This window comes from Protopterus annectens, chromosome 11.part0 (genome assembly GCF_019279795.1).
Source record: "Protopterus annectens isolate FY-2018-M chromosome 11.part0, PAN1.0, whole genome shotgun sequence".
NCBI classification, from domain to species: domain Eukaryota; kingdom Metazoa; phylum Chordata; order Ceratodontiformes; family Protopteridae; genus Protopterus; species Protopterus annectens.
This window is the reverse complement of record NC_056745.1, coordinates 338,202,637-338,219,026: the sequence shown is the minus strand read 5'-3', so window position 1 is coordinate 338,219,026 and position 16,390 is coordinate 338,202,637. Positions and strand designations below refer to the sequence as shown.

The 16,390-nt window shown below is 43.3% G+C and overlaps 1 protein-coding gene across 4 annotated transcripts in view; it reads left to right on the top strand.

The window, feature by feature from the left end:
- The window catches only part of TDG (thymine DNA glycosylase), a 393,522-nt gene that overhangs the window by 194,723 nt on the left and 182,409 nt on the right, over nt 1-16,390 (top strand). For all 4 annotated transcript variants that reach the window (XM_044087839.1, XM_044087841.1, XM_044087838.1 and 1 more), the window contains exons 7-8: nt 10,854-10,936; nt 11,579-11,673. In XM_044087839.1, coding sequence (XP_043943774.1) covers nt 10,854-10,936; nt 11,579-11,673 — 178 coding nt within the window. The remainder of the gene's footprint in view (nt 1-10,853; nt 10,937-11,578; nt 11,674-16,390) is intronic.

Genomic DNA, 16,390 nt, shown 5'->3' with positions numbered 1-16,390 from the left:
TGCACTAACATCTGCGACTGCCAGATATGTGTGGTCCACTGGTGTTTACAGACATGGCTTCATGTGTTTGTGTGTGAGCATGCCAAGTATGATCTTTCAGTATGTTGTTGATTGACATTGCCTTCATTGCTCTAAGTATGTGAGCATGCCCAGTATTCCTGTCTGTAGCGAATGTGTGGATCAAGTCCAGGTAGTTTGTATTGCAGTGCAGACCTTTGTGTTGTACACCTACAGGTAGCATACTCTTTCTGCAGAGTATCCGTCAGTCATTTGGCATTGACTTGTTACTACATTTCTACGTAGGATGGGGGGGCACACTTGACACTTGTACACATTTGCTATGACTGTACTGGTATTTCAGGTACTCCATTTCATTCTGTATTCTTACCTATTATGCTGACTAGAAGCATACCAGTGTACTACAGATCTTAGCTTTGATTTACCTACATATTGGTTTCTGACTTCCTACCCTTTAGAACCAGCGTCCCACTGCCTGACCTGCTGTAGTCTGTCTCTGTAGGCCTGGGGGGGTTACACATAGGCATCATTCAGAGGCCATAGCACAGCCTTTATTTGTGTTTGTCTACACGTGTCCTGCTGGCTGTGACTGTTGTTGGGTATGTGAACCTCCCTGACTGGCATGTGTGAGTCACTTACCTTGTGGGTGTCCCAGTATTCAGGGTGGTGCTGCAGGGCTGCCTGTGTCAGATGCACATAGTACACTCCCTACACATGGTTGAGCACAGGTAGTGTAATGTGCCTGTGATGGCCTTGGCAATGGGGGCTGTATGGCCCTGCCCCGTGCTGTTCCTGCTGCAGCTGTTTCTGCAGGATCATATTGTGTAGAATGGCACATGCAATGACAATTTGGGTACATGTAGCTGGTGAGTACTGCAAGGCTCCCCCTTGAGATGTCCAGGCACTGGAACCGTGACTTGAGCATCCCAAACATATGCTCTACTATACTTCTGGTGTGCGTGTGCCTTATTATGGAGTTCTTGTTCGGGTGTGTGTGCATTTCTGATGGGTGTCATCAGCCACGGCTCCAGTGCATATCCAGCATCCCCCACTAGGTGACCGTGAGGGATGTCCCCATTGGCAGATCTCTGGTACAGCTGCGTCAGATGCCAGATGTGGGAATCGTGATAGTTTCCAGGGCAGCCAGCACACACATTCATTATTATGCCCTGGCATCGCACACAACCTGGCAGTTGATGGAGGGGAAGGCCTTGCATCGCACACGACCTGGCAGTTGATGGAGGGGAAGCCCTTGCGGTTGATGTAGACCCTACCCTGCTCACCGAGTGGTGCTTTGATGCATATGTGCATGCAGTCTATAGCACCTACTACTTCAGGGTATTCTGCTATTTGGTGGAACAGTTGCATATTGCTGGCCAACGCCTCACGGGTGTTGGGGTAATATACATGCTCACCGACATGTGCTGACATGGCATCCAGGAACTGGTGGAGTACCATGGATGCTGATGCCTGTGAGATCCCCATGATATCCCCAGTTGACCTTTGGAAGGTACCTGTAGCTAGTATTCTTAGCCCTACACATACCTTGGTATCCACTGGGATGGGTTCCCCTCTGTTAGTTCTGTGTGTCAGGCGTGGCCAGCACAGCTCAACAATTTGCTGTAGGAGGTCCCTGTCCACCCTATAGTGCTCCACTATCGCCAGCTCATGTAGCCCCTGGTAGGTTACCCTGGGTCTGTACACTGATCTCCGTCTCCTCACTGTGGGTTGGTCAACAGCATTCGCATCCTCACCACCCTCAGCCTCTTCCACAAGTTGTTGTATGATAGCTATTGCAGCCCCTATCATTTTGTTGTTTTGGGTATTAAACATTCCCCACTTATTTACACCAGTGGTGTAGAGTGTGGGAAAAACCAGAGGGGAAGGTGTTTGCATAGTTTATAGTAGTGTTCTGGGCTGGGCTGGTCTGCTGCCTGTGTAATTGGCTGATTCTGATACATTTCACCTGCCAGCTATGCTAGTTCTCCTAGATTACCTTCCTTCTGCTGTTTTCCCTTCCCATTGCCTTCCTGTTTAAGCCCAGGGGTGCGCCGCGCATACACAGTGCTCAAATGTGCACAGAGCTGCTATTTCCTGGTTTAACTTTTTTTTTACACCTTTAAATCCCGGTGCGTGGCGTACACACCTGCTTAGGCAATGTAAAGGGCGCTACCCAGAGTAAGACACACCCCTTGCTTAGCTAGGTGCAAACCTGAGCAACAGGTCTCCAATCCGCTTACAGTATGCCCGACACACACCCCCATGATGTCAGCTAATTCCTGGGCTTGCACCAAGCTATTCCTACTCTTACACTGTTGGGACCTGACTAGCATGCTGGAGAAAATTGGGATTCACTATCATTCCCCTCATTTGCATAGGACTGCATGCTAATGCATAGTTAAATGTCTCACACTGAGCCTCCCCCTTAGCAACCACTACTCACTGGCCATGTTGTCTTCTGCCTGCCATTGACTTGCATGACAGAATAGTGATTTTAGTTAGAATGTTTATTTTGGGTTTATTTTATTATTTTCCTCCCAATCCCGTTCGCACGCCACTGCCCTACGCTTAAACAGCCGAGATCGGCTTAAAAAAAATAAAAGTTGATTTTTTTATTTTTTAGGCTGTTGGCAATGCCGGTGGCCTTATACTTGGCCATTGGCATACTTCCTGACTGATATGCAGCCTTTATTTGGAGCTGTCAAAGCTCCGTTTTGGTTTTGCAGAAATGTACTCGGTTACTAACCGAGTACATTTCTGCAGATTGCACTAGTCCTGCACGGCCATTTGCAAGCTTCCTGGATCGCAAATTCACCTCATTTGCATGGATTACTCCTGCAAATAGGGTGATTTGCATACAGGGGCTTAGTCCGTGCAGGACTAGTGCAGGAGCGCTCGTGCACACCCCTGCAGGCTGTTCCTGGATCGCACGGCAGACATATTCCCTGCACTAATCCTGCACACCGTGCAAGGCATACAGAATCCGGGGGTTCATCTTAAAGCTTACACAATGGTAAACACAACTGCATTAATATTTGACTTCTGTGTTGTGCAGGGAAATGTATATTAACTGTTGTTTTTATGATATTAATTTATATAGATGTAATTTTCAAATTTTTCTAAGTATCTCAACAACCAAGTAACTCACAGACAGAACTCTTTAGCCTCGTATGAAAATTTTCAGCTAGATGAATAATATATTGCTGATACTGTGTGTGTAACTTGAGTGGTTGCTGATATATTGTAACTTGTTTACAAAATATTACAAATGTAATAGTTAATGTGTTTACTGTGACTTGTAAAATTTGATTTAAGACCTGGAATCTAAAGAATACTGCTACTATAAAACAATAGATGTTACGTAGTCCAATCTCACCCACATTCTTACCCGTGGGTTCGGAGCCGAATATCGGCTCCAGCTCGGCCAAACTTTTCTAGCTTGAAGTCTTCTATTGGCTGGGCTAAGCAGGTATCCCATGGTGCACTGCTCCATATCCCCATATCTCATTTGCCACTTGTGTAGCTCAGACGTGGTCTCGCTCTTGGCTGTGGCTAAGTACCTTTTTTTCTTGTTATTTGAGAAAATTTCTTACAAACAAAAAGCTATTTTCATAGCTAGAGTCTATTTAGTGTTGTTTTTGGTTTAGGTAGTGTGTTTGTGGTTTGTGGTATCCCACTAACTGTTCTTCGGGCTAGGCCCGTTTCAGTTAGAGGACCTAGTCCTCTTGTCCTGAGTTGTTCGCGCTAAAGCCGTTTAATTTAGAGGTTTTAGTGTCGGTTTCCCCTTGTTATTTGTGGTCAGAAAACCGTCTTAGTTAGAGGTTTTTGGCCTTTTTTGTTTCAGTGCGTGTTCCTTCTGAGGGTTGTGTGTGTGCTGTGCAGTTTACTAACTTGTTCCTGCTTTTGTGGTGTTGTGTGTCTGGGTCCTTTCTTGCCAGACAGTGACTAGTGCTGTGTTGGTTTTTTTGTGATTGCTAGCTGGAAAATGTCCAAGGATTCCAAAGAGCATAAACCTTTGGGTTTTTAAAAAGTGCACTAAGTGCAGTTACAAGATGTCCATCACCGATGGGCACTCAATTTGTGTTTATTGCCTGGGAGCCATCCATCTGCAGGAGTCCTGCAGCTTCTGCCATGCTTTTAGTCCCAGAGTGCTCCAAGAAAGAAAGAATAAGCTGATTTTAAAGGGACTCTTGAAACCCTCTTTTGAAGAGGCCATGGATTCTTCTCCCAGTGCAAAATCTAAGTCCTCAAAATCAAAAAAGAGATCTCCGGCTCCTTCAGTTTCCTCGGAGCCACTGGAGAAAGTCACAAAACTTGCTTCGACCTCCTCGGCTCCACTGTCCTCGGGGCCGCAGGAAGTGTCGGTGTTGATGGAACCAGCATCTGCTCCAATTATATTGGAACCTCTTCGGAGCCGATCACCCAGTCTTAGACCAGTTTCACATGAGAGGAGATCTCGATCTCCCTCCCTGTCCTCCAAATCCTCCAGGACCCTTTCTGATGTTGATAGGGTGGTGCAGAGGCTCCTCCAGTCACCGGTTTTGGCAAAATTGTTTTCGGCTCCAGAGCCCGTCCTGACCCCTTCTTCTATCATTCCTCCTCCAAGTGCATCTCTGTCTTCGGAGCCAGAGTGTTCCGCGCCATGTGATGTTCCTAGGTCGGTTCCGATGGCCCCCCCAGGCCTATCGGTGCCGACGTCGGCTCCGTCCACGGGGTTCGGGACTCGAGATTCTTCAGTCGGGCCCGAGGGGGACATCTCGGGACATATTTCGGTTCCGAGTCTTCCACTCGGTGCCTCGGCTCGAGGGACCCCGACTCCTGTCTTGGTCTTGGAGGCTGGCCGGTCCTCGGACTCAGGGGAGGGCCTGCCTTTGAGGCCATGCGGACTGCGCTGGCCAGATCGTCAGCTACATCATGCGGGTCAGTCATTCTGTCCCCCACCACTCCGGTGAGAGCCTCTGATCACCTCCTATCTGTAGACAGCGGAGCACCAAGGCCTAGGGATACCCCCATGAGTGGTCCCTAGGATTCTGAGGGCCCTTCAGAGTTCGTGCCTGAGGAGCCCCCTAGAAAGAAACTGTGCAAGAGGAAGCACATAGACTCCCAGGATGAGTCTCTCACCTTGCGCCTTTGTCACTTCGCAGAGGCCTTCAAGTCTTCTTTCACTGACGCCCCCTTTGATGGTTCTTCTTTGTTCGGAACCAAAGTGAAAGACACCCTCACCAGGTGCGAACAAGAGGGAAAGACCCTGTCTGCCGTAGGGGTCCGTTTTTCCCTTCCCTCTAGGCCTTACCCCAAGGCCCAGAGGGCTGGGAAGATGTGGTTCAAAAAAATCACAGAGGTTTTTTCCTGCTGCACAAGGCGAGTCCCCCTCCAGATGCAGAGGAGGGGGAGGTTATTCAGGGAGTCACCGCCCTAGAGGCAGAGGGGACCCCCACAATTCGGGAGACCACAATTCCTTTCGCAGCTCTCCCTACTCTCGTTCCTGAGGGAGTGCCCGGCTGTGCTTATCCGGAGCCAGTCGGTGGTCGAATTTCGTTATATCCGGAAGCCTGGAAAAGCATCACACAGGACCGATGGGTATTACGAATAATTTCCAGGGGTTATGTCATTCTGTTTACATCAGACCCCCCTTCAGTCAGAAAAATCCTGGACGTCCCACCCAGTCAAAGGGATCAAGCAGCCTCAGAGGTTTCAAAGCTGCTAGGAAAAGGAGCCGTCCAGCGTGTCCCCTCAGACCAAGTCGGATTAGGGACTTACTCAAGATTCTTTTTGGTGCCGAAAAGAACAGGGGACCTGAGACCCATATTAGATCTCAGCCAACTGAACAACTATGTACAGAAGTCCAAGTTCCGTATGGTCACACTACAATCGATTCTCCTATTGTTGAGAGAGGAGGTATGGATGTGCTCCATCGACCTCAAGGATGCTTACTACCATGTCAAAATGGACAGGGCATCCAGGAGCCACCTACACTTCTGGCTGGGAGCTAGTCATTTCCAGTTTCGAGCCCTGCCCTTTGGTCTCACCACAGCCCCCAGGATGTTCACCAAGTGTATGGCGGTGGTGACTGCTCACTTGAGACGTCAGGGATTCCAAGTGTTTCCGTATGTTTCCGTATCTGGACGACTGGCTCCTTACCGCCCCTACCAGGCATCTACTAGTCCAAACCAGGGACGCTACCATCACTCTATGTCAACAGTTGGGCATAACACTAAATTGGGAAAAATCTGCCTTGTTGCCCTCACAGCGTGTCACCTTTATAGGCGCAGAATTAGACACCGTTCAAATGCGAGCATTTTTACCGCAGGAAAGGATCAGAGTCTTACAGCAACAGATACACACCCTGATGCCCCTGAGGAAAGCAAAGGCAAGATGGGTTCTTTAACTCCTGGGGACCATGGCAGCAACAGTTATGTTGGTCCCTCTAGCGAGATTGCACATGAGACTTCTTCAATGGCTCCTCTTTGTTCAATGGTCTCTCCAAAAATTTCCACTTTCTCACCCCATTTTGCTCACGGACAGATGCAAACAGGATCTCAGTTGGTGGCTTTGTACCAACAATTTGGACAGGGGAAAACCCTTCGTTCCACCCATCCCGGTTGCCACAGTGACCACGGACGCCTCCCAGATGGGGTGGGGGGCATATCTTGGCAGGACAGTCCAAGGCACATGGCAAGATCACGAAATACATCTGCATATCAACGTCCTAGAGTTGAGAGCGGTGCTACTTGCGTTGCAGGCACTTCAGAGCTTTCTGCCTCTAGGGACGATTGCAATACACTCGGACAACATATCAGTAGTGTGGTATCTAAACAAGCAAGGGGGAACCAGATCTTACCCCCTGTGCAGAGAGGCCATGCAAGTGTGGCAGTGGGCAGTATCTTCCCAACGGTTTGTGGTGGCAACGCACATTCCGGGGAAGTCCATCGTGATAGCAGACAGGCTAAGCAGAGCTATTCTGATGCCTTACGAGTGGTCACTGAATTGTCTAGTTGCAGAACGAATCTTCAGCAGGATGGGGTCAGCCTTGCTGCGACCTTTTTGCCAGCCCCCTCAATGCCAAATGCAGCAGCTACTTCACGCTGATCCGCCCACAGGGGGAGTCACCCAGGGACGCTCTAGTTCACGATTGGCCCTCCGGACTGCTTTATGCTTTCCCTCTGTTTCCCTTGCTGTCAAAAGTGATTCAGAAAGCGTAATCCTTGGGAAGCAGAATGATTCTGATTGCTCCACACTGGCCTTGTCAAGTCTGGCTCCCCTTTCTCCAACCATACATTGTGGACACTCCTTGGATTCTGGACCCTCAACCAGATTTACTGACACACATGTCGGGACAGTTCCACCCCTCTCTGATGACCCTCCGGTTGACAGCCTGGCTACTCCACTTCCATCGTTAGTTAGGCTTCATCATTTTTCACCGGAAGTAGTTCACATTTTATCTTCCTCTCATAAGCCCTCTACTAGGAAGATTTATTCTAGCAAATGGAAGAGGTTTTCTATTTGGGCGCATACCCAAGGAATTGCTCCTTACACAGCCCCGATTGCTTCAGTCTTCTAGATTTTGTCTATGCTTTTCCATCAGGGTTCCACGTCAGCTAACATAAAAGTTCAATTGACAGCGATCTCTAATTTTCATGTTGCTAATGAGCCTATTCTCATGGCTCACAGACTCTGTAAGGCTTTCCTGAATGGTACTCTATTACGCAGTCCTCCGGTCTCCGAACCTATCATGTCCTGGGATCTCAAATTTGTTCTACAAGCCCTTACTTCACCACCTTTCGAGCCTGAAGCTACCTGTGATTTGAAATTCTTGACCTGGAAAACAGCCTTTTTAATAGCAATCTCTTCAGCCAGGCAAGTTTCAGAAATTCAAGCCCTTTCTATCAAACCTCCATACTTGATCTTCCATAAGGACAGGGTTTCTCTTAGACCAAACCCTTCTTTCCTTCCTAAAGTGGCTTCCGTATCTAATCTTAATCAAGCTATTGAGTTACCTGTATTCTTTCCTCATTTTTCAAACACGGCAGAATTTAAATTTCATCAGTTGGATGTACACAGACAGTTACATTTCTATCTGCACCGAACAGAAGATATCCGAAATTCTGATCAACTATTTGTCTCCTTTTCGGAAAACAAAATTGGGTCCCCTGTCTCCAAAATCACCCTATCCAGATGGATATCTAGTTGCATCTCTTTCGCCTACTCCGCAGGAGGAAAAGACCTGCCGTTTCCGGTCAAGGCTGATTTTACTTGGGCTGTTTCTACATCTACAGCCTATCAAGCCAGATTGTCGATGGATGATATACGTGCTGCAGCTACTTGGGCTTCTCCTTACACATTCGTTTCTCATTACAAATTGGATGTGGTATCTAGGGGCAGGTCGTCCTTTGGTTCCACAGTACTCAGGAGTATTTTCCTATGAGCCACCCAGGATGTGGGTGCTAGGGACGCTGTCCCACGGGTAAGAATATGGGCGAGATTGGACTACATAACATATCAAGAAGTTATGTACTCACCATAACGTTCGATGTATGTAGTCCATCTCGCCTCACATTCTTACTTACCCTCCCACCTTCCCCCTTCCTGGAGGATCTGGAGGTTAGGTTTCTATTGACAGAGTTCCCTTCACCTTTAGCTTATTCTTTTTTACCTGGATGTTGTGTATGCATGGGGTATGAATGAGTATTCGCAGCAAACTAGATCTGGGGATATGGAGCAGTGCACCATGGGATACCTGCTTAGCCCAGCCAATAGAAGACTTCGAGCTAGAAAAGTTTGGCCGAGTCGGAGCCGATATTCAGCTCCGAACCCACAGGTAAGAATGTGAGGTGAGATGGACTACATACATCGAACGTTATGGTGAGTACATAACTTCTTGTTTCTGCTGAAGAGTTTCCATTTATACTTCTTTCATAATCCCTATGGTTCCAGAAATATGAACATTTCTTTGAAATGTGAGGACATAATTTGATTCTAAGAAAAGGCTTAGGCTCTGCCCATTGGAAATTACAGTGCAGACTTCCTGAGTTCCATTGGAGTTCCATTTTTTTTTGAAATGCAATTTGTGAAAGGTAAATCCTGCCCATTTAACTTAATTAATTTCTTAGAAAAAGTGATTGTAGCTGTGGATAGTGATTATGCATCACATCAGTAGATAGTGGTTATGCATTAGATCATACCTGGACCTAGCCAAGTCTTTTGGCAGTATTCCCCATGCAGGCATTATTAACAGACTTGCTTGTAAATCTGATTATAAATCCTTATGCTGTGCAGAGGACGACTAACTGTACGACTGAATCCGTGTGTTTGGTCACAGGCACTACACCCGAAAGCAGAAGAATTACCAGTGGTGCACCACATTGTATAAGTGTTGGGCTGCCTCCTATCTGGCATTTATTTCTCAGTCCGTCTGCCAATACTGTTTGTGGATGAATGTAAATTAGTGTTACTCGTTACTTCTCTGACTCAGTTGCTCCATCCTTGGTTAAACTATGTTAACAGTTCGTGTTGGGGTAACAATGTCATTCTCTACGCAGGAATAAGTCTAGCAGTTAATTTTAGTAAACAAGCAATTTCCGCATCATACCATATAGATGACATACCCTTCCAGTTACAGGCCACTGTAAGGGATCTAGGCACTCTTGTTTATAGTTTTACGTTTTAACCATCACATGCCATAATGGGTAAGAAATCCTTTAATCTGCCCCAACTGTGTTCCAAAGACATCTCATCTAGATCCAAAAAAGTTTTAATTCCCCTTTACTTATCTCTTATCAGACACATCATAGATTGTAATGCCCTTTTGTATGTGCATGTCTAATCATATTGCACAACTTGAGAGACCACAGAGATTCCCAATTAAAAAGATCAGTGGCATAAAGACCCTTAGTTAGCTGGACAGATTGTCAGCCTGTCCCTGTACTCGTTCTCTTATACACTCCTCAGTGGAGATCTGTGTCTAGCCTTTTGAACCAAGAAAAAAAGACCATCCTTGACCTATTATTTTGCAGAATTAATGGTTCCTCAAATGCCCAGTTAAAAGGAATTAAACCTTCATCAACAGATACATATGACACGTTAAGCACATAGCATCCTTTCCACCTTCAAAGTAAACATAGGTAATTGGATGGGCAGTCTCAGATTCTCCAATATGTATCTTGCGTTGCCCTTCTTAAGGTTGGAGGGAACTTTAAAATATAGTTTATTGGGTTGGCTTGTAATGGTTTGTATATAGACTGCCTAGTTCATACATATAAGTAGCAAGTTAGAATAAAACAGTTTGCCTTAGTTTAAAACAGCAGCTTGCTGACCTCCAAATCACAGAACCATGAAGATTATTTTCGTAAGCCTTCTGTTCACAATTTCAGGTTATAAATATGGTTAAGCAGAAAACAATAATGCCGATCATGTGATTATGGTAGAGGGGGAATGATTAGGCATGCTGTCTGAATGACAACCGTTTCTTTAATCATTGAGATGTCCGCAGAAGGCAACTCTTTTTAAATCATTAGAAAATCCTTGTGGGCATGAGTGCAGATGTCTGATATGTGATTAGTGGGGCGTTGGTGATAGCAGGAGGTTGCATTGTTCAGAGGGTTATGTATGATATGCAAGCTAGTGTCCGTGTAAATTTCAGGATAATACTAATTTGATGTTTTTCTTCTGAATTACTTTTCTTTGGGGTCTACCGGTACTGGCTGCAACTCAAGGCTGCATTTCTTACTAGTTCAACAATAGGAGTTACCATTCTAAAGTCTTGCATTAAAAAAAATCTTTTTTCATATGTTCTATTGGGTATATAACATTTGTGTGTGTTTTTGTTTTTTTGTCAGCAAAGAGTTTCGTGAAGGAGGAAGAATCCTTCTACAGAAGCTACAAAAGTACAAACCACGAATAGCAGTTTTTAATGGAAAGTGTAAGTACTTTATTGTGAGGGTGGTTGTTCATGTCCTAGGAACTCCTCTTCCTATTTTCAGCAGGATCAAAATTTGTCACTCTTGTATCAAGAAAACACTGTAGCTTGCTGTAATACTGTATATAGATGTAGGCTAATCTGCTTCCAGCCATTTTGAAGATACTTAATACTGTGTCTGTAAACAGTATGAACCAGGAGTACATTGCATTGGCATCTTAATAGCAATCTCTTCTCATCTCACTGTTTTTTGTAATTCATTGAGTTCCTAGTCTTTCCTTCTGAGACCTAGGTACTGTGTTCTGATGAGTCATTGGTGGGATGGAACTAGACCATGCCTCTTTGTTCTTTACAGGGACTGCTTATCACAACACTGAGCAGTAGCCCAACTGCTCTGCTATGCACATACATTTATTTGAGAAATTTCACATGCCTGTGTTTAAGCTTTGTATTCCTGCGGTCTACAAAACCTGGAATTCATTACATAGCAGCAGGAGTTGTCATTGTATGTGATTAACTGATAGTAGATGTTTTTGCTTTGGCTATTTTTAATGTATGTAACAGGACCTACCACTCAGACTTCAGTACTGTTTATTTGTTAATTTACTTAGCATCCATTAACACTGTTCATTTATTTTATTTTAGGTATCTATGAAATTTTTAGTAAAGAAGTTTTTGGAGTAAAAGTAAAAAATTTTGACTTTGGCCTTCAGCCTTACAAAGTTCCAGAGACAGAAACGGTATGCAAATCTTGTATTTCTTTTCCAGTCTAAACTGATTAAGAAATTATTGATAATGTTTGACTTAGTATTACTTTTTTAAATGGACTTTATTTTTATATTTTTCTCTGTGCATTTTATTTGAAAACAAAAGCACAAACCTTGCATAGCCTGCAGATAAACTCATTAGTATAGTGAAGGGTTGACGTCCTGAAAAGAGTGCATCACTGAGTGCTTGCTGTACATAGATGGAGTGTTGGGCATAAAGTTACACAACTTCATTTTACTCAGACATTAGTCATTTGTGTGTCAGAGCAGTCAGTTTGTATGATGGACAAGGTCTTGAAAGCGGCTTTGTTTTAGTCTCTTAACCCACTGGCAGTTTTGCACAGGATTGGGCGTGGCCAGTGCGATTGACAAGCCTAATGTCTGACAAAGTATGCAAATGACACATGATTGGCATGCCATGAAGATTTGCCTGTGATATCATGCATACAGTGGTTGCTGATTATCACATGTAAGATGTGAGTGTTTCTGCGACTGGGAGACTCTCCATTTAGTAATTTCATATAAAGTTTTATTCTGGTACAGTACATTTCTGAGTGAGTCAAAGCCTGATACTTAAAGGGTGAGACATTGACATGAATTGCTTTTTAATGGCCTGCAACAAGTCTTACTGTTTAGTTGTTCACTTTCTTTTCTAGTTTATGCTGGCCTGGAGAAGTTTAGCAGACCCTGCATTATGTCTTATTGTATACATAGAGAATGAAGATTACTAGCCCAAGTGCTGAGTTCTGGAGAACATGTGCGCTTAACACCGTGTTAAATGTGTTTGTGTCCGGTGAGCCATTGACATCAGATTTTCTATAGCTCTTCTTAAGTGTATTTAATGAAGTCAGACAGAGCGGTAATTTTATGTTATGTTCTAAAACTGTGTTGACTAGTAAAAAATACATTAACACTGACTTGGTCATCTCAATTTTAATGTTTTCATTTTTTCCAAATTCCTTAATTAGGGATGATATGAAGTTTAATGACAAAAGCAGTTCTGAAATAGGATGCAGTGTCATCCATATTAATGTGTGGTTGATGGCAGTTGTATCACATTTATTAAAGGAGAACCACACCCACAGACTCAAAAAACAAAACATTCATTTCATCATGGTTTGGTGTTTTCTACATTTTACATCACTCTGGGACTATTTATAGATATTTAAATATTTGTATACATAATTTGAGTCTGACCACATGGCATCTGGCATCTTGAAGTAATTCTGATTGTTTAGTCTGCCTCTAGGTATCCCACAATGCAGAGCTTGTCTGCAAAAAAAATACATTACACAGGCCTCTTTCTTCCTAAAGCTCCTGTCACTGCATTGATGTTACATGCATATACTGCTATATTTTAGTCATTTTTAAGTAACATTTCATGCCATTCAGTGACTGCTTAAAACACAAACAGTGCAAATGCCACAGAACAGACTTTGAGTGCTTTTTACTGCTGCTTCTTTTTAGAATGGCTAAATCACAGTCTTTTGTGAAGCCTGACTTGTACTACTTTGACTCCTCTCCCATCCCCCTTCACACCTAACTTCCCTTGCTGTCAAAGTGCTGAGGGTAATTTGAGCTGTTACCTGCTGTGATTGACAGCTCACAGCAGGAGACTTGACTCCTGTGCTCTTTCCTTATTCTAGCCTTTACTTTCTGTATGGGTAGAGAAGGTCCAGGGAGTTGTGACATCAGCATGGGTGGGTTTTTTAGGACGGTTGTGGTGATGTCAGTTTGGGGAGGGAATTGGCCCAAAAACTACCTGTATTCATTGCCCTTGATGACATCAGTGATTTGCAGACTGTAGAAAGCTTGTCTAGGGCTAGATAAAAGTTTTTTGAAGGTGAAACCACCACTGTACAGTAAGGTACTGTTCTAGTTGAGGGAAACGGTAGATTCTTGTTTAATCAAAACAGGGACAGTTAATAGGGAGAAAAAGGACAAAGAAGTTGAGCATTTAATAATGGAATCGCATTGTTGTCCTTTAAAGTTGTGATAGTTTAAATCTTCATATTTTATCATTGTGGTAGGAATCTGGATGCAAAAGTGAGGAGGTGATCATTGTGTCAGACAGCACACCTGAATGGCGGGTAGTATTAGGAAAGGGTGTGCTTATGCATTTCTTGCAAGCTGTCTTAACCATTTCTTTGTCAAGCTGGGAAAGATGTGAGATGAGTTTTGCAAAATCATAATGCTTGAGTGAGGGTGGAGAACAGCTAAAGTTAGTTACACAGAAAAAAGGTTTCAGGGTTGCATCATCAAACATGGTTTTTGGATAATGACTTGCCGCATCACTTAAGTAACAAGACTGAAACCTCTGTTGATTAAATCACTGTTATTCATTTATATTTCCCATTTCCAGCTCAAAATTGTAATCTGTTTCTTCCGCAATTGACTCGTTTTTCCATGACTGTCCTGGTAGTAAGCCTGAAATGTGATTATTGGAAATGCTCCTATTATATACCAACCCATTTGTAGTTCCAAAGTGCAATGTGCTTTTTTTTACATTGTTTTGTTGTTTCAACATTTTAATATGTCTCAATGGCAGTAACAGCTGTACGCCGTAAGTATAATTCCTCTGTATTACTTTTTTTTATTGTTTTGTTTGGAAACTGGGGAAGCAAGTAGTCTGATTTGAGGTTTCCTTTTCAGTTTCTTTTTAATCCCTACTTAAAATATTTAAGTTGTCTTGTATGTGTTTAGTGAATTAACAAGTATGCATTATAAACTTGCATATCACAAGGGGATAGTGAGTACTCTGAAATGAGCTTTTCATTTGAGTTTATTTACAAAATGCTATTTATGATAGTTTATTTTCCCTGTGTCTGTTCAGTGAATTAACAAGTCCACCATATTTGTTTGCTTATCCGAATAAATATTTATGCGGATGAGAAGCACAGGAAAATATTTATTCATGACTGCACTGTAATGTCACCCTGCTGCTGGGTGTTGGGCGGGGTTTGGGCAGCACTTGCTACTGTGCATCCGGTGGGTTAAGAGACTAAAACAAAGCCTTGAAAGCCAGTATTTCAAACATTGCTTCACCTAATGGGTACTAAATGATGCTGATTTTTATTCCTCTTTTTTTTCTTTTTTTTTTTTGTTTATTTGATGTTACTGCAGGCTGTTTTCATGCATACAGCTGTTACTTGCCATTGAAACATATTAAAAGTGTTGAAACAACAAAAGTCTTATTCTGTGGACTATTGTATTAGCATGGAATAATGAAAGTGTGCATATTGTTTATTGGTGTTTTTACAGGGCATTGTGCCACCTGTATCTCTGAGCCCCAATAACCCCATTCTCTAAATATGCTACCTCCAAAGTTGCACCACCTTGGATAAAAGGGCAAAATTGTGTGTCACTTCCTTTGAGATGGTACAAACTTGGAGACAATATATTTAGAAATTGGGGGCATTTGGATAGAGCCACCACTTCAGGGGTGCAGAAGGACACAACCCTCCAAACACACCTGATAAATAGTATTTACCCTTTCAACATCTCAGAGTAATAAACTTTTCCATGGGATTTTGGTCACTGAGGTACTGAATTGGACATACTACCGTCAGGTAATTTAAAATGGATCCATTTGTTTTGTTCAGATTTCACTACTGAATCTTGTGGTTATGTTAACTCATAAGAATCTTTTGCTTTTCTTTTTCGGTTTTAACATTTGGGCAAGAGTATTAAGAGATGCAGCATATGTGATTCATGTTGACTGTCAAAATGCAGTTAATTCACTGCATTTCCCAGTAACTCAAATCAGTTGTATCGAAAAACGCTTTAAGCAAACCAGAAACAAAGCTTTTTGCAGAGGGTAAGTTCCCACTGCACACCTCCATGTGTGAGGACACCGCCCAACACACATTTCCCTAACTTAAATAAATCTCTGTGCATGACATAACAGGGAGAAAAGAGCAAATTCAGGGTTCACTGAAAGATGTTTCTAGTGCAATCATTTTGTGTAATTAGGACTCGCATTACTTGTCTTCAAGAGAGCAGGCACATTCTCAGTACATATGTGCATAATTCAAAGCAGCAGCTGAACTGGTATGTTTTTGTTAGGTGGGAGGTAAACAGAGGGAAACCCCCAGGAAGACCTGTTGTGGCAGGGGTGGGTCATATTTACAAATGTGGGTAGCTTTTTGGATTTACGATTAAAGGGCTTTTTACAAACGGTTCCCTCCCACGTTGAGTACTGCTTAATTATGTCAGGAAGTGAGGAAGATACAATGGTCAGATGATCTTTATTGGGCTACCACGGCTGTTAGGGCTTTGTATATGAGCATCAAGAGAAGATTAGGGTTAGCGGCAGTTGAGAAAATGTTAGGTGAGGGTCTACGTACAGCTTACTTGGTTGAGCTGTTAGAGTTTTATCTTGCACACAATTATTTCAAGTTTGGTAAGCAGTATTATCTTCAGAAGGAAGCCACAGTGATGGGGGCCTCATTTGCCCCAAGTTATTCCATTGTTTTTATAGCATTTTTTGAAAATAGGTATGTGTATCCAACTGATTTTTTGTTTGCTGAGAAGGTGGTTTGGTGTAAACACTACATAGATGATATAATTTTTGTGTGTAAAGAAGAGTCTTTTAATTTTCCAATTTTGTGGAACAATTGAATGCCAGTGAATGTGACCTGGAATTTACCTTTACAGTTAATACATTATGCATCCAATTTTTGGATGTGGA